Below are 25,230 nucleotides of genomic sequence, written 5' to 3' on the forward strand. Positions count from 1 at the left end.
TTTTATTTTATTTTTTTTTTTTTTATCATCCAAACTTTCCCTCCTCACAGACCTCTTTCCTTTCACGCGCTCTGCCCGCAGACCAGAAGTTTTCATTAACTTCTGGCAAGCTCGTGTTGAGATGTTTAGTGTCTTCTGGAGACGGCGGTTATTAGTGGGACCTTTTTCTTCCCTGCATCACCTGAGGACAGTTGGACAGTGAGACGTAGGAGTATTTTGGCTGAATGGACAACATGTCTCCTCAGCAGCAGCAGGACAGCCTCAGCCGAGGCGACGGGCAGCAGGAATACAAACGGGTATGTTTATAGTTGTCCTTTAATCTACTGATTTTCTTAGTTGTGTGAGAGCAGAAGTTGGCATAAAGTCTTTTTTGTCTGATTGAAACTCGAGCGAAAAACTTTGGGTCAGATTGGCTCTAAAACGCACGTGAATATGTTTTTTTTTTTTTTTTTTTTTTTTTAAAAAAGAGAGGGTGAGAGGGCGGTTCAGAGTTCAAGGATTTCATCCAGGTGACACCAGCCTCAATCAGCTCTGGGATTGTTCAAAACAAGGAGCATAAGCAACAGAAATATGATTGTAATACTGCGCCACGTCAAGCCAAAAAAAGGTGTTTTAAGGTGTTAATTAGGTGATGTGCACATTATTTTCTTCAATCTCCAGTGTAAACTAACAAATGATGAAATGTGGTCCGGTAAAGATAAAAAAAAGCAAAAAAAGACTTATTATTAAATACGTATCGTAAGCAGGTTTTAAAGAGGACTAATAACGTTTTCTGGGTATTTTGTTTAGTTGTAACTGACCTGACATGTAGCTAAACCACATAAAAAAGAGGACCCAAATATGATTTAGTTTTGAAACAGCCTATCAATGTTGAGGGCCTAGCAAACGTTGTTAAAATTTCTTTCTAGTAAATTAAATTAGTTGTTAAAACTGACTAAATGTATTTGCTCAGCACATAACTATCTGTATGCTTTGTGATGTAATAGTGTACCTATTTTATTTCATTCGTGACTTAAAATTTCAAACACATACCAGAAACCTCAGATTTAATCGTCTGTTCATTTAAAAAAATACAGTATATAAAGTAATTTTTGGTCACAACACAGGAGTAAAGGCACAGACATCAAAATCGGAGGGAACATTAGGATGATCTGTGTGAATCCACGTTTTCTAAAGAAAGAAAGAAGAAAAAAAAACATATTTCTGCCTGCTTACAGTTTAGCCAAGTGATTCTGCAAGCACAGAGCTTTTCCAACATCCAGAATTTATTTGTGCACATTCAAACATGGTGATCCAAGTCACAAAACATGTGCACAACAGACATCACTCATCCATCACCAACTTTGTTTGCATGATAAACACTGACAATCCTGTTATAGTCTAAGGAGTATGATCTACATGTTAACCCTCTGTTTAGCTGGTTTAATTAACCATGTAGCCTCTGTTTAGAAGCCATGATGACATACAGGTGAGCTCAGTTTTATACATTTTATATTACCAGGTCTTTTATTCCTGCTGGCGCAATTAAAACAGAATATTTTAAGGAAATGAATTAACTAGTTCTGTGTAGCCCCACATTCTCCATTCGCATGCATGTTCTTTTCATTATACTGACAATGAAAATGATAAGTTCATATCAAGATGAGACACTTTTTTTCGTTTGGTTGCTGTATTTATATATTTTTGTTTGTTTTAGAAAGAACATGTCTAAAAAACTGCTTTTTTTGCAATATGTTTAGTTATGAGCAGATCTAGAGTTGGTCTCTATAGATTTGTTTCCCAGGGGAAAACATACATCTCCATGAAAGATATTCTTAGTTTATTTTTAGCTCTGAAAGGTATCATTGTAATGTTGGAGCTGGAGAGTTAAGAATGTTTCACCACTCTGTGACTAGGTTAAATAAATGATATTACATTGTGAAATGTCAAAAATGCATGGAGGGAGACTCGTGTTTTCACAAGCTCTTTTTTCTCTTTATAAAACTGAAAGTTTCAGGCTTGCTCTGTAGACAAATCGGCAACAGTCTGACTTTAATGGCTTCTCAGTAAATACAGTTTGTGATGATTTGGCTTGGATTACAACACACACTTGGACTGTAAAGGAAGACTAAGGGCTAGGCTATGATTAGCATTAAACAAGGTTAAAAACATAATGTTTAACCTTTTATATCTAATTTAAATGAGTAAATTAATGATAAGCAACTCAATAGTCTAAGTCTACCACAATGCTAACAGTCCTGACCCTTTATTTTGGCACAGGAGCTCTTTGAGCTAAATGCTAACACCAGCACGCCGACATAATCATAGTAAAATACTAAAAAAATTATGTTAATTATTATTTAAACTGTTTTTTTATTTTAATTTTATATTTTAACATTAATTGACTAGAAATTAATGCTAAGTGAGAAGACGCCACAATGCAAGAGCTGCATGACTGCTGAACAGCAGAATGTATTGGTAGGCTACTAGCTTATCTTGCTAGTAGCCTACCAATGCACATGATCCCCAGAAATTTCCTATAACATTATCTTGAGATAATTTGGAGTTAAATGTTTAACTAGGATGGATTGCCATAACATTTGATGAGAAATGTCCCTCTCTGAATTAACTGTAGTGACCATGACCCGATAGATGGCTACGACCTGCAAGAAGAAGTTTTGACTTGTAGCATTGGTGAACAAATCTGTTAGCATGTTGACTTAATTTGTCACATTAAATTTCTTGTTCAGGACATCATTGACACAGCACATTGGGTTGTCTTATGTATGAAATTCTATAAATAAACTTGCTTTACAGGTCAACAAGCTAGCAAGATAAACTAGTAGCTTTATTTGGGCACAGGAGTCTTTTAAACCAAAAGCTAACATTAACACACTTGCATAATTATATTAAAATGTTGACAAAATAATGTTTATTATGATTTAAACTGTTTATGATTTTAGTAGTATTTTAATATTAGCAAATTAGAAACTAATGCAATGTGAAAAGACACCACAAGGTAACATCTACACAACCGAAGGATAACAGAATGATTCGGGAGGCTACTAGCTTAACTTGCTAATAGCTTACCAATTCACATGATCCCCAGACCTTTCCTATGGCCTATAGCATTATCTTGAGATAATGCTATTGGCTTTAGGAAAGGTCTTTGGAGCACTTTCTTGCCCTAAAAACGTCTACAAAGAGTAAGAAAAGGCACGAGTCATCCTTGCTCGAATTTACCTGACACAGAAATCTGTTCAGGGGGCTCAAAATAGGTTTTAAACTGCAGTTTTAGCTCAAGTTGCTTTTGGATGGAAACTCTTCTGTTGTAGTATGGTTTTATGAGTTTATTTATTTATTGCACCATGGAAAATCCAGAGAGCCAAAGATTCCTCTGTATTAAGGATACAATAGAGTCATGTCTATATAGTCTAAAATAGAAACTAATAAAAAATAAAATCCTGTAAAATATGGACGAGATCACTCTACTTAACCAGCTGTCCAATACATGCACTAAACCCAGTAACATTTGGTGTTAGCCAGCAAGTAGGTTAATCTGACATACAATGAAAAAAACGTTATGTAATGGTTGTTTGTTACCCTGCTTTGCTCTCGCAAATCCTTCCACAATTAGATTAAATAAAACTGATCCTTGTGGGGAAACCAGGAAAGTAGGATCCCGCAAAGAGAAATAAAGAAACAATCCAGTATCTTTATGACTTCAGGCTGCAGCTGGTGGACTTCAGCACAAAGACAGATAAAGATTAATTTGGTATTAAAAAAGCATTTTTAACCCCTTAAAGTAGATGTGTATTGCTAAAAAAAAAGTATACAGAGAAAATATTTCATGTAAAAAGAAAAGTGGCACTATTATTTTAAAAACTGATGCATCAAAGGGGTTTGAGACTTTTCACATCATGCTTTAATACTTTAATGCCGTACGTATCATATTTGATACATGTAGTTTCTGAGACCTTTTGCATCACTTTCTGGTAAAAACTTTGCTCAAATCCCTGTTGTACGCAATTGTAACTTATCTTCTGCCGCCTGGTGGACACAATAATAAGATTATGGACTACGATAATTTTGACATCACACAATAAATGGTAAATATACAAATATAATTTTTGTTCTTTTTTTAACATTTTGTTAAGGGGCCAAATATAGACTTCATATTTAAAAAAAAAAAAAAAAAGACTTTTCTCCCCATTTTTTCTTGGGTCGGGCTTTAAAGTGTTAAATGGTATATAATTTCCATCTCTCAAGATGAGTAAATGCATTAATATGGACCACAAAATATGTAAACTTGGATGAAACCAATGAATTTATCATGTTGCATTGAACCTTTTTTTTCCCTTCTTCTTCTCTTAGCGAATGAAGTTTCAGAGTTACAGGCGTCAGTCTGCGCCGTCGTTGGTCATCACCAAGGCTCTCACAAGGTCCAAGACTTTATCCAGGTACTGTCCAGAGAACAGGGTCAACTTCACGTATCAAGTTAAGTGTATTTTGTTTAGACAGGAAGAAAGAAGAAACATTATTGCTTAAGACTTGTGGTATTGCCACACAATACAGTTCATGATGAGCAGAGTGTTGATGCCATCATGTTGCTTCATGGCTTCTTGCATTTTTGTTAGTAGGACAAATCAGTAGCTTACAACCCTTCAGACCTAAAGAGACTTCATCCAAATCTTCTGCACTGTGTCCACACAGGTTAGGTCATTGACAAACCCCTGAAGCCACACTCTCTCACACGTGCACAGACTAACACTGTGGCACAACCCTGAGTGAGGTGTTGGATTCACTCTAACAGATAATCCTCCTGTTGCCAGACTTATCAGAGGATCAGGCCCCTATTAATAGTCTCTGTCTTGAACATATGGACAGGGAAAGCGAAGAATAAGTAACCTTGTTAAACAGCTCCTCTAGAGGGAGGGGCAACAAGCAGGAGGGTTGTTTGGTGCAGCTTCACATCACATGAAGAAACTTGCTAGCTTCTCTTTAGGATCAATTTCTTTTTAGCCAAATTCCCACCATGAATACATTTGTTTAAATTCAAAGCCACTCTCATTACTCTGCACTGATTACACTATACCAGCAAGATAGTTAGCCTAGCTTATCGTAGCATAAAGCGGCCCACAGGGCCTCACTGATTAACACACTGTATCTTGTGTACTTAATCTTTCTAAAAACCAAAGAATTGAAGGTTTATGGGGCGGTGTGTGCAGGACTATTTCTTTGGCAGGGCAAAACAAACTCACTGGAGCCTTGTGAGTGGAATGTGGTAATTGGTGATCTTTCAAGATGCTGACATGGATCTTTTTTATGAAAGGGGGATACGGCAGCACCAGTTACATGCAGCATTTTGCAGACAAAAACCTTATTAAATGTGTTCTTCTAGTCAGTTCATGGAACCCTGTAAAACTACTCGCTGACTACCAATACTCTTAACTTTGCTTTGTTTTCAACTTCTTAGGGCAAGTACATCCTGTGATATGGTGGCTTGTAGAAGCAATAAGTGCAAGTATTAATTTCTGTCTTTATTATCTTGAAGGAATTTTGATCCACTCGTCTTTCCAGTGTTGGTTCAGTTCATTGAGCACTAGTTTCTGCAGCGCTCTGAACAGCACTTCAGTCAAGTTAAGGTCTGGACTTGGACTGGACCTCCTTTGCTTTCACTTCCAGCCTGTCTGTTTCCTGCAGTCATATGAAGAAGCGACTGGAGAAACTGAAAAGGCTACAGGTCCAGATGGTGTCAGTATTTGACTGGACCATGTCAAGGCCTTATTATTTTCTTTGTCAGTCATATTGTTGTAGATCTGCTGCCATGTTTGGGATCATCGGGCGGTTTGAAAGGAATGGTAAATGGTCTGTACTTTATATAGCACTTTTCTGTACCTGGAATGATACCCAAAGCGCTTTACATTATACATCACATTCACACACTGATGGTGGAAGCTGCCATGAAAGGCAGCTCAACCACAACCCATCAGGAGCAATTTGGGGTTCGGTGTTTTGCTCAGGGACACCTTGACATGAGCTCGACAGACAGAGGATCAAACCGGCAACCCTCAGGTTATAAGATGACCACTCTACCCACTGAGCCACACCGACCAGCTGGCCCTAGTTTGCAGGTAAATGCCCAAAAAATGCCCATAAAAGGTCAAAACTTACAGGCAGACAAGGAAAAATAATCATGACAAAAGGATGAATGAAAATAAATAATAATAAAGATTTGCAATGAAACCTGATTTTCCTTATAATATAAAAACGGCTCTGTGGACAAACAGGTAATGAATTTCTCCAGAACCTGGACAGCAGGTAAACCCCAGCAGTGGCTAAAGGGGACAGTGGGACACCGCAGAATAGACTTTTATTACATAGCCTACTGTGCCTTCTGCAGTTTGTAAAGCACATTTCCACCTGCTGTGGCATCACGTTAAGATGCGGTTCATGACTTGTTCTTGGTTTAATTAAATGGATGAAAAATAGTTTCATTTTCCTTTGAGGGAAATGAAAATGTTGGGACGCAGTCTTAGCTATTAATCCTAAAATAGTTTTTTTTTGCAGTTTCTCCACCAGCTGAACTTGGGCTGGACTTGTTGGGAAGTTCACCTCTTGGAAGACTGGCAGTCATGTTGAATGTTTTCTACTTGTAAATAATTTTTCTCTGAACACAGTGATGGACTGAATAGTTTGGAAATTAGCTTATATTCTTCCCAAATTGATGAGAAGCAACAGCTGCTTCTCCAAGATCATTTCAGATGTTTCTTTCCTCCTCAGCTTTGTGTTAACTCACATCTGAATAATCCAGAGCAGCAAACGGACTAAACTTCTGCTTTTATAGAGGAGCTCACACTGATGAGTTAATTAAATGTATTTAATTAGCACCACCTGGCTGATACTCACTCTCTTAATTCCTATAGAAACTGGAAGGGTCGACTTAGTTTTTGACACTAGTTGTACATTTTTGTTGGTGAGAAATATCTATCTCTGGATCTAAGACCTGGTAAGAACTAATGCCCACTTCCTACGCCAAGTCCATAGGATTGAAGGAGAGTGTATTTATACACACATGTTCACATTTGAACACACTTAGTCAAACTGCAATAATTTGGCATCTATTTTGTGTTTAAAGGAAAACATTGTGAGACAAAGACCTGAAGTGAATAATCTAATAACAGAGACATTAACTAGTTATTAGGTTAACATCTCTGTTATTTGCAGTTTTTGCTGAAAGGAAACTGTTGGTTTTCTGTCTGTGAGGACTGGACCTAACTGAAAGTGCTGCAAGATTAAATTAAATTAAGCCCCCTAAACATAGAAGTCTGAACATAACTCCTAATGTTTACACTCAGATAACCTATAGCAAAATCTCCAAACCTGAAAGAAAGTCTCAGACCAATGAGTTAGCTGCTGCTCAGTATTACCAGTCGGTCACGCTGCTTCTAAAACCAGCTACAGTATCCCTGAAGGGATCAGAGCTACTTTCAAGCAGTACAAGTGGTTGCACGGGTCTTATCAAAGTGCATTGATTTTGTATGACCTTACAGGTATTTGGAAGCTAACTGATGTATGGAGTCAGGGTAGGGACAAAAGTTTTGTAACATATATCTCCATATTTGTAGGTGTAAACAATTAGTTCAAGCACAAACCAAATATACAAGTGTAAATTAATTTTTTAAGGCTGCAAATGCAAGTAAATTTAGCAAGTCTTAAAAGTGCAGCAGGTAACTAAATCAAAGGTCAAAGACAGAAAAATATAATAAACAATTTCTATTGTAATCACTTTACTAAAATAACTTATGTGTTTAGTCTCTTAGAATGAGCCATTAGTTTCTGCTTACATACATGGCAGCTGCCCTGTTTGTGCCACCATTTTTACTACGGTGTCTCTGAATGGACAAACAACTCTGTGAGAACCCTCTGAGCTTTTAGGGTGCAGTACAATTTGTTTGAAATCATCACTGCACCTGAGGATGAAAACACAGGCTAAACCTGGGAAGGGTGCCAGAAGATCCGATCCGACCCATCCTATTTTCTGGGACCATCCCAATGGGGGTCCGACCCTAAAGGGGGGAGCTTGACACACTGCAATCTGTTGATCACTTCCTGTGCGACTCAGCAATAAGAACAAAGCGGGAACAGTTCATAATTCAAGGAAGGTGTCGCACAGCTATGATGTCACATTATTGCGTAGCTGACGCATTTATCACTCTCCGACCTTTACCCCGACTATCCAGTAAGGGTCCCTGATAGGCTGATCAGGGTTTACTGAACTAAACCGTCCCGCTCCAAGCCGCTCCACCCTTGGTGGAGTATAACCCGACTTACCCTTACATTTGCACTGGCCTTGGTTAGAGAGTTGTAGTGTAACCTAAAGTTTGGTGCGGACGCAGAAGTTTACCCCGCTGTTCTCTGATTGGTTAGAAACTAGAGAAATCTGAGTAGGTGTGTAAAATGTGGGACAAATGTTTTGTGCTTGTGAAACTGACTTGTCTTTCAGAATTAATCTGTACTTTTGTCCCAGTTAAAAACCCAATCTGAGCTCCATATTGATGGCATTTGCTCCGTTACGTAACTCAGATCAGTGATTCCCAACCTTCAGAACATAAAACAATCACTCACCAGTTTTACAAACTGGAATTAAAGTGTTCCTTCTGGATTACCCTTAAACTAGTTCTTTGTTACGTTTTACTTGTCTGAACGGGAAGAAAACAGATTGAGATAAAGCAGAGGGGTTTGTGGGAAATGTGGTCTGAGATGGAGTTAATTTGTTCAGTTTGTTCTTATTCCAGAGAGAACTTCCTGGTTCCTGTGTCTCCGGAGACCTGTTCGCTGGTCCAGTCCTTCCTGACGGGCTCCGACAGGTCGTTTCTTCTTCATGGGCATGCTCAGTTGAAGACGGGGATGCAGACGCAGGACAGGCACCTCTTCCTGTTCAGTGACATCCTGGTGATCGCCAAAGCCAAGTAGGCAGAGATGTCTGTGTGTGTGTGTGTGTGTTTTGTTTTTATTCTGTTAATTAGGCTAATCCCTGCATCCACGGCTAAAACCTTTTTTCTTTTTGGTTTTTGTTCCAGGTCAGCAAACCACTTCAAGCCGAAGGCCCAGGTGTGTGTGTGTGAGATGTGGACGGCAGGCTGCATGGATGAGGTGTGTGAAGGAAGCACGAATCCCGAGCGGAGTTTTGTCATGGGCTGGCCCACCTGGAACTGTGTCGCTATGTTTAGGTAACACACACTCACACTGGTTGGTAATCCTTATGCTTATTGTGTAAACGCAGATTAAACGTTTGGATGAATATAAACACACACACTTTGTTTTTCCTGCACAATGTTTACCAGCCGGGACTCAGTCGCATCATATGTGTTACAGGAATTAGGAAGCCAAACCTGACTTTTGTACAAACTTTATACCTCTTTACGCTGCTTTACGTCACAGCCTGCAGTGGTGTTTATGTTTCCGCAGAAATATGCTGGTAATGCTGTAAACTGGACCTTAAATGTCAAAGAAACAGAAAACAGACACCATGAAGCAGAAATTCCAAGCCTTCAGGTGAAAAACAGCAGGCTTGGATTTCTAAAGTGGATCCGGTTGTGGGAAGTGGTTCCATATCAGCCAAACATCTGAGCTTTTAGCTTTTCTTTCACACAATAAAAGCATCCTGTGTCATTTAAAGGAAAATCATTGCCTTTTTTTTCTTTTAATACGATGTCATAATTTCCTGAACTTCTGCTGAGTTATCTATGACGTGCTGTAGAAAAGCTGAGTTTTTAAACCACGTCCTTACAGCTCCTTCTCGGTCGGATCGTTGAACAGCTTTGCATGAACATGCAGATATAAATTACCCTCAATATCTTCTTACTTACCATCTTAAATGGTTCTTAAAAATTTTTTTTTTTTTCCTGAAACTCTCCATCAGATTCACAAACATGTTTGTAGGCAGAGAAATTGTGTTTTTCCTCTTAGATTGATTAATGTTCTTTTCATTGAAAGGATGGGCCAGCTGGTTTTAATTTGTATGTAAACTCCCTAAAAAACAAAAAAGATTGAGACAGAGACAATGGGGGGAAAAAATGTCTGAATTTTTCAAGTGAAAGCTTGGTAATAAATAATCACATAGTGAGATTTAAATCCATATAAAAGCATTTTTATATAGAAATGGGTCATTAATTCCTCCTGAACATGGACAGCAACAACATTCTGGTCCTACGAACGCATCAGGACCAACATCCTTGTGGTGCAGTGGCTAACAGGGGAACTGGTACACTGTAGAATACATTTTTATCTCTTTATAAACTTATCTATCTACAGTTTGTGAAGTAAATGACCTCCTGATGTGTCCAAATTCATCCAGCATCCTTATAAGATGTGGTGAGGACCAGTGGGTGGTGGATCTGATTACATAAAACCTCTGGAGGTTGGTCAGTGGTGTTATTAACCAGGAGGTCAGGGCAGAATCTCCTAATAAAACTAATCACTATGACGAGTAATTATTGTTAATATTTTAAAAATATCTAAAACAATAATTTTATTATTGGATTTGAATTAACTGGATAACAGAAAACACTGATTTTATTCAAACCTGTTCAAATCATTGTTAAACGTTTTTCAAAAGAATTTAAAGACATATTAAATATTTTCTTCACATTTTTTTGCTCAAACCTTTTATTCAACTTCTTTCAATCAATTTGAGTCTAAATTAAATTTACCAAAATATAATTATTCAAATGATTTTAACCTTTAAATGCATAACTGATGACACAATATCACAGACATGAAGTTATTTTCCATAGAATACAATTTGGGAAAGCAGGCTTTTTTTTTTTTTTTTTTTTTAGGATCTGTAATGTTTTTATCAATGTTTAGGATTTTTTTAGGACTCTTTTGCAATGTTAGATTTAAAATCTACTACCCTCTACAAAAATGTACAATGCATTAAATCAATGTTACAATCCCAGCTCCCCCAACATGTAGTATAGTGTGTGTGATATATATATATATATATATATATATATATATATATACAGATATACAGATTTGAGCAAAGAAGTGGTAAAATATTAATCTGTAATGTTTTATAGCAGCTTTAAAGCGATTCATGAAGGTTAAGAACAAATTTGTTCATAAGAACTGTTGAGGAATGAGGCCCAGCGATCCCTCAGGCTCATTATTGTTTGACTTTTATTCTCTTGCCATCTCTTTATTATTCTCAGACATTTCCATTCCCTGTGTTTGCAGTACAACCACATAGAGACGATGTAATGATCCATATTTTAGGCTAAGTTTGTGCTAACACAGTAGCTAGCTAGCTGTTAAAATCATGCGTCACACATCAACCTACTAAACCCCAAGCTTCACCGTTTTTACAGATAAACCCTGCTTTTTTGGCTGATGTTTATCCAACGTTTACAACCTTATTATTGAGCTAGGTTCCACTGTGGTGTTGCATTAAATGACTATTGGAATCTTCACATTTTCACCTGTTTTCTAAGTTTAGATTTAAAACATTAAAACATTTATTCGTCCTAACTGCTGATGGAAATTTTTGTTGATGACAAAGCAAGAGCAAAATAGCTGCAACTTCTGAGGTGCAGCGAATGCACCGTGATGTGCAGCTCTGGGTGGAGATGAAGAAGGGGAAGGTTTTTATTCCCACTCTGAGCTCAGAATGTTATATAACTTTCAAACACAGCAGGCAAAAAATGGAGCCACTGAGCCTTAAACAATTATTTGTAGATGTTTAATTAGTCTTGTGTTAATTTTGTTCAAGTATAACTTAAATGAGAAAATAGTAGCTAATAGTAGTTTCCTGATTTCAAATATCCAACCAGATGAAGCAGCCATATTTTATGGACACTGTCCTGCTAAATATGTCTTGAAGAGTTTAAAACTTTTGCCAATCTTGTTCTCCGGGTTTGGAATATTACTGAGTCTCAGGTTTGTTGGCAGAAAGTAAAGGCTACTTCTGAGCATTTGCAGTACCTCGCTGATAAGTTTGCGTCACTTACTCATTGACCAGAAACAACTACAAGTTGTGTATAATGGTCTTTTTTCCCCCATGTGCTTCCTCTCAGTTCAGCAGAACAGAAAGAGAGATGGCTCTCCCTCCTCAAGAGGTAAACAGCCTCCATGTGTCCACATAAACTATATTTACTGTGTGCATTACAAGCTGACACATAGTGCTTCATCTTTGTTTCCATCTTCAGTCGAATAAAAGAAGAAAAAGAGAAGGAAGAGCCTAAAACAATCCCACTGAGAGTGTACGGGAAGGGAATCAATACTTTTGCTGTGGTGAGTTTACTTTGATGTTTGCAGAGCGTGAAGCAGCAATGTGTAATCTACAACTCTGGTGATGATAGCTGATTCATTTCAAACTCTTCTGTGTTTGTTTGCTGACCTCACCTCTGTTTAGACCAAGACGCTCCCAGTCAGCAACTCGGATTCAGCCAATGAGGTGATCCGACTGGCCCTGCAGCAGTTTGGCATCATAGTGAGTAACTCTCGACATTTATGGTGAAATTCTGAAGTATAGTTGTAGCTGTTTAGCTTGGTTAATACTTGTAGAAGATATTTTAAAATGAGAATCTTTATGGTGCAACTGTTAGATTTACAGAATGGTGATGCCTGCCCGAATGTTTAAAAGTAAAAAATTAAACTGGTACTTTAAGATTTTGTGTTTGAAAATAATCAAATTAAAATATTTTATTAATACCCTGACAGGAAATTATAATGTATTTTTTTACATTTATGAATAAAAATAAGTATCTTTCTATTTTGCAGCTACTTGAAGAAGCCTCTGACTGAACAGTTTTTTTTCCTCACTGTGTTGTACAGAGGATGTACAGAATTGTCCCTCATGTCCAGCAGCTTTTGCAGCATTCTTCTCTTCATAATCAGATCAGAACCAGAACTTCTGAATCTGGAAAGATAACATGGACAAATACTTACTGCTAACAGCGCGATGTCCCACTTGCAGATTTATTTCTTTTCCGTTACATATCCAAGTTGAACAAGTTGCAGGTCCTACTTTTAGCTTTCTGCTAACTTTGTTGTCTCAATCTGCTCATACAGTCTTAAAGACAAACTACATAACTTTCCAACCTTAAAACTTTGCTTTCCAAACTCGTTTGATGGCACAGTAACATCTATCATGTACATTTCACAACCATTTCTTCATGGACACTGTGTGATGTGGCAGCTGAGTTTCTGTCTATGCGCCGCATCACATGCTAGCAAGCAGTTAGCAACACATTGGCCATTTTGAAGACGCACCATTGCTGATTCAGCAAAGAAACACAAGAAGACATCATTGGAGAAAGAGAGAAAAGGACAGAGCAGGAGATAAGAGTGACATAAGACTGACTTTTACTGGCTGGAGAGAGCTCACAGTACAGGTAGGATGCAAAATAGATGCCAAATTAGCCATGGACAGGAGGTGCGTCACCGAGAAAATCTGCAAAAGTTCCATAGTGCGTCCTTAAAGCAGCATTTAAACACACAAGAGTCCAGGATAATTTCCTGCAGCCATGCTTAGTGAAACAAATACTTCTTTGTTTTCATTCTGTGTCCTTGTTAGCGCTTTGAGCTAGCCCATTTAGTTAGCTAGCGACTTTGCATTTTTCTATCTGAATGTTTAAAAAAATAGTTTGAATTTCCTCTGCTTTCCTCTCTGCTCTGCTTTGCATTCTCTTTTCAACTCGTGAGATTTAATGTGTTATTTCTCTGTAAATTTCCCATCAGAACGGTTGGAAGAAATGGTTTGAATTTCCTCTTCTTTTCTTTCTGCCTTGTTCTCGTCCTGCATCTTCTTACCTCTACAGCTTGTGTGGGATTTGTTGTGTAATTTTACTTACAAATTTGGCTTTGTTGATCTGAAGTATAAACAACTTTTCCATTGCCATGGATACTCATCAAAACAGATTGTGAAAAGAGTCCAGTGTGCAAGAAAAAACTGTTTGAGCTGCACAGCCACTGTACCAGCGTGGGAAAAAAATCTCTTATAGCTGGATTGTCTCAGAAAAAGACAAATAAATAGCTTTTGAATAAAAACTTTTGAACAGTCAGCGGCAGGATCTAAAGCTAAACACAAGTTGTTTTTTTCATATTATCTACTCGATGTTTTTAAGGCAGGTTTAAAGAAAGAACTCAGATTGGATTTTACCTTGATGCATTCTGCAATCCTAGGCTATTTCAGAGAAAACAGTAATAAAATGAAGTCACATTGAGTAACAGATACCAAAATTGCCCACTTTATGTATAAATCGTACATGTGGAGAAGAAATTTTGGGTATGAAAGCAGTTTGGAGCAAATAATTCTAAAGATTTGAGGTGTGAAATCGGTGCACACTAACGTCAGCATTCTGTGGGAAAAGAAATTTCACCACGAGGCCACAAATTTCCATTTGTAATTTCATAAATACCATCTACCATAGTTCTGCATGTCCCATCTTCCTCATGTTTTGTGGGATGTTGCCACATATGTCATGTACTTCCAAACGGTTCATATCTGTGAGATTTTAGTCTAGTTTTATTTGTTTATGTTGAGATTTGGTGCAGCTCAAGCAAAGGGCACATAAGTGAAACAGTCCTAGCAGTTTCTCCACCAGCAGCCCAAGCACACAAAAACCCTGTGGTCTTAAATCATTCTGGCTGCACATGAACAAGCAACAAACATGTGAAAACAGGGAGAGAATGCAATTCTTTGTCACGTCTCATCATCCTGAAAGTTCGCTGCCTGCTGTGATTTTCACTGAGGGCTCTCACCATGAGGGGTTTCTGACTCTGAACCTCTGTCCTGATCAGGGAAATGTCAAAGACTTCCAGCTGTGGGTCATCTCCAAGAGGGACAACACGCCCTATCCTCTCATTGGTGAGCCTGACTATTTGTTCACATCTCTGGTATAGAATTCAGTTAGTCATCCATCGTCTTGGATATAAACCTTTAAGCTTTGACGCTGGGGTGAGATGTTTTTTTTTAGCCACACTGGTGCCATTGATTTGCAGGAAAGAGTGTGACCTAGCTGCAGGGAGATGATGTTTTCCAGCAGCTTCTCTCTCTGAAGGAGCAGCGCTGTCTCTTGTCTGTTCCAGGTCATGAGTTTCCCTTCAGCATCCAGATGAGTCATGCGAGGAACTCACCGCTTCAGGGAGGCGGAGGCAGGGATGCCGCTGCTACGCCCGCGGACAGACAGAAGGCCATGCAGGTGGAGCAGCTGCAGGTGTACAAGCAGTGTCAGTTTATCCTGAGGCCTCGGCCTGTTGAGCCGCCGCAGCAGCATGTACCTGCAGGTGAAACGTCACTTTCTATCTCCTACTAGTGAGAAAAAGAAACTTCTTCTAAGATGCTGATGTCTCTCTAGATTTCTCTCAGAAGCCGTTCAAACGAAGGCGATCGCTCATCACCTGGGCCTTCTGGCGAGGCTCATCATCTCACCTGAACGAGCTATCGCTCGCCGGAGGTCCTCGAGGCTGCTTGTTCAGTCAGCCGCTCAGCTCCATATGTGTGGAGGACACTCTGCCTAAACCAGTCATGGTGTGTGGACACACTCGTTTTCACATATGATCTGATTAGTTCAAATCATCAATAGGAGGAAAATGCTGATTCAACACAGGGACTTTCATTTAGATCAAAAGCAACTAAAATAAAATCCAAGTCCCAAACAAGCTGGGATGTAAAATGTAAATAAAAACAATGATTTCCAAACTTGGTTAACTCGTATAGTATTCCGAGTGGAAGTCTTCCCAATTTTACATTGAGAAACATTTTTCTGAAACTATTCCAGTTTTTTAGAGCCAGTTTGTCTCAGATTAGTGAACCACTGTCCATCTTTTCATCTGAGAGACTCTGCCTCTCTGAAATGCTCCTTTTATACCCAGTCATGTTACTGACCTGTTGCCAGTGAACCTGATTAGTTGTCAGATGCTCCTGCAGGTGTTTCTGATTTGTACCAGTTACTTTTCCAGCCTTTTGGAGCTCCTGTTCCAACTTTTTACAGATAGCTGCTGCCATCAGATTCACAATGAAATGGTAAAATGTCTGTTTCAACATCTGATAATGTTCTAAAATATAATTAGATGAGATATGGAAATTTTGTTTATTTCTTTTGTTCTAATTTTGGAGAATCAATGTATTGTTATAGAGACGGTGAGACAGAAATCCACAGGAGCTCCGTCCCTGACTGCCTCTACTCTGCCATTCCAGGACATGTTGCTGTTTCTGTACCATGAGGGCTCATGGACGCGGGGGATCTTCCGGCGGCCGGCGGGGGCTCGGGCTGTCAGAGAGCTGAGAGAATCTCTGGACACCGGAGAGTTTCAGCTTCCTCTCACACGAGACCACGTCTTCATCATAGCCGGAGTCTTTAAGGTGCAATATAAGTCCTGATCAGTGGGAAAAATGTGCTTTTTCCCCCTTTTTTATTATTTAATAGTAGAAAACTGTAGTTTAGCTTGACTTATATATAATAACCTGTTGTTACTTTATTGACCCACATCTGTAAGCACAACATTAATGAGCTTCTTCCCGACTCAGCCTCTGTGTGACATGCTCTGCAGCTAAGTTAGCAGGACAAGCTGTTCACAGCAGAAGAGCCCAGATAGGCTTGTTAATGTAATCTGGATTATAATCTCTTATTATCTGCAGGGATAACAGCATCTGTGCACGAGTGCTTTAACTATGTCATGTCTTCGCACCGCAGCACCACAGACGTCTCATTTGTAGTGATTCTTTCCTTCCATGAAGGTGGTTTCACAGCCAGAACTGTGCAGAACTCACAGATGTAGCCTAAATGACTTTGACCCTTCAAGGTCAAGTCTGAGGTCACAGCCGATATCTGAAGGTGTTCTTTGGTATCAGCAACCAAGATGATAGCAGCACTTTAAGTCCTAAGCGCTGGGTGGGCGGGGGGGAGTGTCCTTGGATATGACTTGTTCTTTGCGTGCCCCACAGAGCCTAATTGGACCAAAATCGGAGAGATTTTTACTTGTAGGTTGTTTGGGTGCAGAGTCCTGCTCAAAGAGCTGACTGTTCCATTGTTTTCTGTAGCTTAGAGATGATCTGTCACATATCGCTTTGACACCACCGACAGATGTGCAGTTAATCTTCGTGTTTGTCCAAACTTCGGGTTTACTAAGCGTCTAATTTTTATGTCTTCTGGATACAGAATTGTAATTGGTCATTTGCTTTGTGTATAATTTGAATCTACAAAATCTCTAAATATTAGTGTGAAACTGAATGAATAATGGATTTGTTGGTTCACAATGTTCTTTTTTTGTTTCTTTTACAATGAAAAAGACTTGTTTCCCCAAATCCCCACACCATCTGGTTTACATGGAACAATCAGCATGTATAAAACTAAAGTTATTTCTGGTTTATTATCGACAATAACTCTTTATTGACCTTTTTATACATAACTTTCAATTCCAACTTTTATTTTTGTGGGTATTTGATGTGTATTTTCCAAAATAAAAGTATGTAAAAATGACCAATTAGAAACACAAGCGTCAAAAATTGAACAGTCATGGTTGCATTCTGTATATCTGTTATTTAGTTAGGAAAGTCTTTCCCTGAGTAGATAATCTTTCTTTTTATTATATATACATCAGACATCACTTATGTCCACCCCTTTAGGGGGTCACGCTTGTGTCAGTTTCTAGTTTTTACCTTTTTACAAGCTTTAAATAAGATTCTGATCAGGAATATATTGTTATTAATTTATATCTTTATATCTCCTAAATACAAAACTACTTTTTGGGAATTTTATATCTAAATATAATAATATGGTAGCTAAATTGACCTTGAGTGATTACGTTAGTTTGCGTTGCCTGGTTTTCCCTGCAGGTGTGATTCTTTAGTTGTGATGAACTAGCAGCTTAAAGGCTGAATAAGTAGGATTTTTTTCTGTAAAAATAATTTAAAACGTTTTCATTTTGTCGCTCTCCATGTTTTTCTCTTTTGACTGCAGTTCTGATTTGAAACACTAGGTGTCATTGTTACTTATTTCGCCTTTAAATTCGTAAATGTTGAAGGTCTGGAGTCTCAGATGCGGCTCCAGGATTTAATTTGACTCTCGTCTGTCTGACTTATAATCCCTTTTCCTCATGTTTCCCTCTCTGAATGTGTCTCCAGGATTTCTTGCGCAGCATTCCTGGCAGCTTGTTGGGCTGCGAGCTGCATGAAGAATGGATGGATGTGCTGGAGGAGGAGGAGGAGGAAGAAGAACAGGCGCAAGACATACGGAGGTAACAAGCATGTTTTATGGTGTTTCAGGAGTTTTCCACCAGGTTATTATTTCTTTAGAATTATTCCTTTGCTCCATCTTGCAGGATGATTTGCCGACTGGCCAAAGAGAATGCCCTGCTGCTGCGCTACCTGCTAGCCATGCTGCATGGTATCCAGGGTAACGCTCATGAGAACCAGATGACAAGTTTTAATTTATCGGTGTGCATCGCTCCGAGCTTGCTTTGGCCTCCAGGAGCGCCTTGTAGCCCCGAGGTGGAAGGAGAAGGAACTAAAAAGGTGAAAAGGGTGGAAAAATATCCGCTATTCATCGAGGAGATCTCTCTTTAGTGAAGCGTTATTAATTTTTATTCATTTCTGTGTGTAAAATTTAGATTCAACAGCTTATAATACGCTGTGGAATTCGACCCAGATTTCAGACTAAATTGCCCGCTGCTGCTACAATGACCTTGACATCTGGGATTATTACCCTGAAGAAGCAGGATTAAATCTGAATAAACGTCATAACAGGGAACTAAAAGAGTATTTAGTTGGTTTTGTTTGTAGAACATAAAAACCAGCTTTTCTGGTTGGATTGTCAGATTTATAGAGGCTGAAAGGTTTAACTTTAGAGCAAAGCAAATTCCTGAGAAATGTTTCATAAAATATTAATCTTCTTAACGCCAAGTAGCTGCTCAGACATGACGAACTTACCGCAGGTTTCTTCTAAGAGTCATAGTGCCATTGAGTCTTTAACTCTCAGCTGTGATGACTTTGTTTTTATTAGAGAAAATCCATAATATCATTCCCCCTAATCATGTCTCAGCAGCAGCAGCTTTAGAGATGTCTGTAGAAGCTGATTTATGTTTGGACTGTTCTTCCTGTGCAGCTCTCTGAGTTAACCAGAACAGCAGCTTCATCTAAACCTTCAACCCCACCCCAATCAGACTGTTCAAGGAAGTTTTTCCCTTAATAAATACATCTGTATGAGATTTGATCAACATCTCGATTGTGAGGACCTCATTGTCTCAGATAAAAGACTCTTGACTGGACTTGTTAGATCTCAGAGCTGCATTGACACCATTGATCACAACATTCTGTTACAGAGGCTCTAACATGTTGGGAATGAAGGCACCACATCAAACTGGTTTAAATCTTGTTTTATCGGATAGATTCCAGTTCGTTCGTGTAAATCAGGGGTGCCCGAGTCCAGTTCTCGAGAGCTACTATCCAGCAACTTTTAGGTGCATCCTTTCTCCAACACACTTGAATCAAGTGGCTGAATTCCTTCATCTATTCGTCATGCAGCTCTGGCATGTTGGAAAAAGGATGCAACAGGCTTAGACTTGGGTACCTCTGATGTAAATTATGAGTCTTCCTGAGTTCCATTAGTTCCTCAGGGTTCTGTACTTGGACCAGTACTTTTCACTTTAAACAAGCTTCCCTTAGGTAATACCATTAGACAGCATGGTATAAACTTTCATTGCTATGCAGATGACACATTTACTTATCTGTGAAGCCTGATGAGACCAGTCAGTTTGTTAGATTGCAAAGATGTTTAAAGACAACGACCTGGATGACTGAATTTTCTCCTAAATTCAGAGAGACTGAGGTTATTGCCTTTGGAACTGAACAACTCAGAATAAAATTGTCTATGTAATTGATCTGAATAGCATTTGGCTTCTAGTACCACAGTGAGGAACCTTGATGTTATTTTAGACAATGATTTGTCTTTTGACTTCCATTAAAACAGGTTTTCAGGACCATCTTCTTTGAGCTGCATATAATCCCCAAATAAGGAACACCCTGTCAGTGATGCAGAAAAACTGTCAGACTGGATGATATCAGTTCTTTCATGAAGGTCTCTTCTATTCCCCTGCAGGTCTGTGAGCTGGTCAAGTTCATGATTGAACACTGTCAGCAGATTCTTGGAGAGGATCCGTCCTCCCTGTTCGGGGGGCCGCCACAGAGACTCAACAGTGAGGAGATGGGCTCAGGTACAGGAAGTTAGTTAAAGGTGTCATCACCTGGTCTTTTCATGCATCCACTGTCCTCTAAGTGTCTTTATTTTTTTTTTATTTTTTTTGAAAACTTAAAAAAAATCAAAAATAGATTCTGACCCTTTGCTAATACCACAACTTTGTCTCGTGAGAGTTCATGCAAGCGTTTGACTAACGTTAATGAGGTGTGCGCTGATTGGACGCAGGGAGGCCAGAGTTGGAAAGGGGGCTGGCCCAGTGCCTGCACAGTGCGTCCGACTCCAAAACATCAACAGCTTAGTGGTGGCGAGCGAACCTGACCCAGCAGCAGCTTACAGAATTTAGCCATTTATGTTTGAACCTGACTCCGAGCCTGAGAGTGAAGATACCGAGATGGTGGAAGAAGTATGTTTACAACAAAATGTTTGTGGCAGAGCACTTTACCCCACTTATAAAGAAAACACAGGGCTCATTTGTACATTGCAGGGAGTTAAACTTTTAGGCTCGTCCCTTAGCATTAGCATTAACTGTGTCAGCAGTAACGCATGACTTTAGGCGTGGAGAGGGGCTGGCTTACTCAAATAGCCTCCTGTGATGACGAAATCACAGGAGCAAATTAAAATCACGCATTTGCGAGAGTTTACCCTTGTTGGCTGTTCTGCTGTGAACAAAGGGCCCAGATGGAAAAACTCGCCCGTCTTCAAAAGAAAGGCTTTCAGGGACGTTAACACTTCGACCCAACACCGATACATGTTACACTTGAAAAAGTGTAATTTCTGGGTGATGGCTTTTAAGTATTCACAAGGAAATACCTAAAAATAAAGATTGTACCATATTTTATTTTTTGGATTTTCCATCAGAGTCCTGGGTGTACCCTCTGACAGATTCATCCTATGACAGTCTGGAGAATGAGTTGGACAACAGCAGCGGGGGGTCCCCCAGTCTCTGCAACAGAAGAGCCCTCAGACCCAAACAGGGCAGTCTGGACTCCATCTTGACATTTAGCGACTATGACCAAGACATAGATCCAGATGTGCGCTCTACAGGGCTACCGAGGAGACGGGTGCTGGAGATCTCCAGTCCCAGACAAGAAGAACCAGCAGTGGACATGCTGTCCACCCTTGACTCCCTGTCCCTGGAAGGTCGGCACACATTGCGGCGGCGCTCAGAGCCAGCGATAGCGTATGCTGCCAAGCTCTGCCCATACATTTCAGGCAGCACTGATGGTCTTACTGGTGAGGATGAAGATGCTGAAGAGGAGTTTTCCAAAAGGCCGAGCAGCCACACACACCTTCACACACATTCCCGAGGTCAGTCTGGGTTAACAGGGATGAGGTCAGCAGCTCTGGAGGCCAGCTCCTCTAGCCTGTCGTCTAACCCCACCTCCCCTGCACCTACCCACTCCTCCCTGGACTCTCTGGATTCGCTGCAATCCATCGGCGGCGAGCAAACTAAGACCACCCGGCGGGCGACCAAAACGCATCTGCCCACCACTTCTGTCTCCTCTACACCCTTCGCCACCAGCTCTGCTCCTACCCCCGGCGAACATCTGAACCGAGGGATTTGTCCTAAAGACAACCCATCCAAGGAGCAGCTGAACTGGGTGGCGTTAAAAGGCTGCATGGGCCTCCATCCCAACTCATGGCTGAAGAAAGACCGGAGGCTGTCGCTGACTCAGCAAGAGAGCTTGGAGAAGGAGGATGACGACAAAGCGGGGGTGAGTTCATATGAAAAGTTACTGATATGATTGTTCTGAATATCCTACTGATGTGTGTTTCTGTAAACAGGGAGGAACCACCGATAAGTCGCTTGCAGCAGCAAAGCCAACATCCAGCAGCCAAACTAAACCAAGAACATCCCGCAGAGGCTCGAAGGATGCAGGAGAAAGAGGAAGGGGAAAGCAGGTGAAACAGGACCCCCCCAGCCCTGCTTCATTCCAGTTTCCCAAATCTACCTGGTTCACCGGGTCTGAGTCCCCGCTGACAGTCCAGATCAGCGACATCCACGCTGACGCTGGGAAGAGGCGTGCAGGAACCGAGCCCAAGCAGACGTCAGCGGCTTTGTTTTACAAGCACAGCGGGCCATCTCTGTCCCTGTTCAGACGACACAAGACTCACACCGTGGAGGACAGTAACAGCCGGCTCTATCAGCGCCGAGGCTCCGAACCGGGACAGCAGGTTGTGGATCGAGCCGCCTCCTTCACCAGAGCGAGGCTGCCCAGCGACCCGGGACTGAAGGTGTCTGAGGTGGATTCACAGAGAGGGGTGTCGGAGACCCGATTCTGCCTCTCCCCCGGTGCCACCAAAGCAGTGAGGGACTACTTTTCCTCTCACCCGCGCAGCAATCCCCAGAGCAGCCAGCAGGTGGCGCTCGCTCTGGTAGAGAGTCGCAGGGAGTGGCTGAAGCGATGCAGTGACCCCGCGGCAGAGCCAGATTTTGAGCAACTTCTGTTTGCAGAGGAATCTTACGTCTGATTGTCACGGTAACCCAGAGCAACACGTAGCACTTAAATACAAATCAGTATGAGTCACAGGTCATTTTTATTAGTAAATACAGCTCCAGAAAAAAAAGACCACTAAAAAATTATCAGTTCCTCAGGTTTTATCTTTTATAGGTCAGAGTATTTGTGAGCTGAACAGCTTGTAGACTGACAATATTTCTCTATTTCACACTGGCGCTTTAACCTTGGTCGTTTCCACGGAGAGTACGGTCCGTTTGGAGTCTTATTAACAGTCATTTGCACTCTGGTGCGGACCAAAGTAAACCCTGGTGTGGTTTACTTGCAGTGTGAAAGCAAACGGACCATCCAGTGAACTAAAGAGAGGAAGTGACGTAGAACACAGTGCATCATGTTGGATAACTCGCCGCTTCTCGATTCTGGTGAAAACTGTAGAAGGTTTGAACCCCAGAGTAAAAACAGAAAACAGACGGCAGAAATATGGTGTTGCTGCACTGTTTACTTCGGGTAAACCAGCTGTTTTTGGTCCCGGCCAATCAGTGAGCTGGATTTTCTAATTTCTTCTTGTTCAGTGGTCGTTTTGGGAATATCGCCCCCTGGTGAGCAGCTGTTGTAACTGTTGATGTTCAGGCAGTTCGTTCCAGTTCAGTAAAATTTTCAGAATTCTCCTCCCACTATCCTGGTTTGAATGCGCCATAAATTTCCAAATCAAACTATTGTTTGCTTTGGAAACAGGAACAGGAAACGACTTTCTATTTAAAGAACAAAATGATGCAGTTTTTGCATCATAAGTTAAATTCTGTTCCAGAGATGTCATGATTATAGATGTTCTTGGTTGGATTGTCAAAGAAATAAGTTGTGTTAATTTCCTAACTCTATAAATGTTTACAACTACATAAACACTCCTTATAGTTTTATTTATATCTTTTGATGGCAACATAAAACATAGAAACATTAAAAGGCTACAGGACCTCTACCTGGACTCTGGAAACTACATAATTAAAATGGTTTAATATTTCTTTTCACAGTATTTAGAAAGCCAGGAAACACATCCAGCTAGCTTTGACTTCCAGCTGTGCTTTAGCAGAATAGCTGCTGTTTGACACATAAATAAGAAACAAGGCCACATCTGTCCATTGCACACTGACAACTAAAAGGCATCGTGTTTGCACCGAGTCAGTTATGTTTAAACGTCCAAAAAAATAAAAAAAAAAGATCTTGATTCATACTTAAAGGACACAATAATATTTAATGTCAATTTTACGTTTGAGAAATATTGAGAAAATAAATTGCTGTGGTCTCTTTTTTCCTGGAGCTGTAATTATATTCATCTGTAAAGTTTCAGTTTGTCTGTTTAAATACATTTTTCCTGAGTAGGTAACACAAGCTCAATCATTAGTTTGCTAACTGGGAGCAAACAGGGTTTATTTTAAAGCTTGAATATAAGGTTCAGTTTTTTGCCTAGTGCTGCCTTTAAGGGAATGTGGTTGTTTTTGCTCAGATGTCCTCAAGGCTGGATTTACACTCAACTTAAAGTGTGTTTTGGTATTTAATTAGCATCTCATCTGGATCCTTTGGCTTTGAATCAGCAGTATCACGTGTTTCCAAAAAAAAAAAAAACACAACAAACCTGCCAATCATCAAAGTACCTGGTGTTGCCTTCTTTTCTAAACAAGTAGTTCTCTCATTGGGTTGCCTGATAGCTAACTGGAACTCTGCTTCCCCTGGTTTCTTTGGACAGCCTGAACGCAGCACGGGCAACATGTGGGCACTCCATTTAAAATGTTCATACATGCAGCTGCAATTTATTCATGACTGAAACAATGTAAATGCAGCCTGAGGGAAGATCGTTTTCACTTTATTTGTTTATGATTCTCAGTGTTAGCATGTTTTCCAGCTGTGATCGTTGTTTCGTTGCCAACGATGTAGTTTTAAAATCTGCCTGTAATGATTTGAACTAATTGCATGCTTTATCTTTATGCAGCTAAAATATGAAGCTAGAATAGGGACACGTGTTTTCAAACTAGCAAGCACAGGTATGGATTAAGTCTGCAAATCAGAAAACACAAGAAAATTGTATGTGTCAGAAAGTACAATTATACGACTCAAAAGTAAGAGTCGGATAAGTTAATTGAGCCAGAAATCAAGTAAATTTTACAAGTCTTAAAATACGAGTGTACCGCTACGAACGTCTGACCAAAGCTAGCATGACTCATCAGATAAGCAGATTTATGAAAACTAAAATGTTCCTTTCTTGAGATGAAAATCACGTCCATCAGCTAATTCTGCTAACGTTTCTTAAAAGTTATATTTACTGATAAACCGGCTTACCTTCAGGGAGCTATGATGGTTGCGCTGGCCGTGTCAGATCTCTGATTGGTTTGGGATTAGAGACATTTGAAGGTGTGTAAAATATTTTGTGTGAAACTGACTCGTATTTTGAGACTTGCTGAATTAATCTGTACTTGTAGACTTATGTCCCTGTCCTTGCTCCGTACTGAAACGGGTCGAAGACCTGTTGCTTCCTGATGTACTCGTCATGTTGCGCTTTGAAATCTGCATTTAAAAATAAAATAAGAGTTAAACACAAA

General features: G+C 40.0%; 1 protein-coding gene and 1 long non-coding RNA gene across 2 annotated transcripts; one reads left to right on the forward strand and one right to left on the reverse strand.

Moving 5' to 3' along the window:
• Window positions 1-53: 53 nt before the first annotated feature.
• Window positions 54-22,751, forward strand: LOC121635859 (rho GTPase-activating protein 20-like). The gene is made up of 16 exons (XM_041979222.1): window positions 54-296; window positions 4,354-4,439; window positions 8,778-8,951; window positions 9,063-9,212; window positions 12,060-12,101; window positions 12,192-12,276; window positions 12,398-12,475; window positions 14,788-14,854; window positions 15,076-15,273; window positions 15,345-15,517; window positions 16,187-16,351; window positions 18,113-18,225; window positions 18,310-18,502; window positions 20,085-20,199; window positions 21,042-21,898; window positions 21,969-22,751. Exons 1-16 carry the CDS (start codon window positions 225-227, stop codon window positions 22,653-22,655), a joined length of 3,255 nt encoding a protein of 1,084 aa, XP_041835156.1. The 5' UTR covers window positions 54-224; the 3' UTR covers window positions 22,656-22,751.
• On the reverse strand, window positions 13,834-25,218 carry LOC121635861. The gene is made up of 3 exons (XR_006009550.1): window positions 25,105-25,218; window positions 14,011-14,020; window positions 13,834-13,846 (listed from the first exon to the last, which is right to left on the reverse strand). It is a non-coding gene; the product is annotated as an uncharacterized LOC121635861 (long non-coding RNA).
• Between the last annotated feature and the right edge of the window lie 12 nt (window positions 25,219-25,230).

The sequence above is a fragment of the Melanotaenia boesemani genome, chromosome 24 (genome assembly GCF_017639745.1).
Source record: "Melanotaenia boesemani isolate fMelBoe1 chromosome 24, fMelBoe1.pri, whole genome shotgun sequence".
NCBI classification, from domain to species: domain Eukaryota; kingdom Metazoa; phylum Chordata; class Actinopteri; order Atheriniformes; family Melanotaeniidae; genus Melanotaenia; species Melanotaenia boesemani.

Bases quoted from the DNA above. Each gene is read 5' to 3' on its own strand.
- LOC121635859 (XM_041979222.1), top strand. From the start codon at position 225: ATGGACAACATGTCTCCTCAGCAGCAGCAGGACAGCCTCAGCCGAGGC. The intron at 16,352-18,112 runs GTGCAATATAAG...ATGTGTCTCCAG, and splicing joins TCATAGCCGGAGTCTTTAAG to GATTTCTTGCGCAGCATTCC. The intron at 18,503-20,084 runs GTGAAAAGGGTG...ATTCCCCTGCAG, and splicing joins AAGGAGAAGGAACTAAAAAG to GTCTGTGAGCTGGTCAAGTT.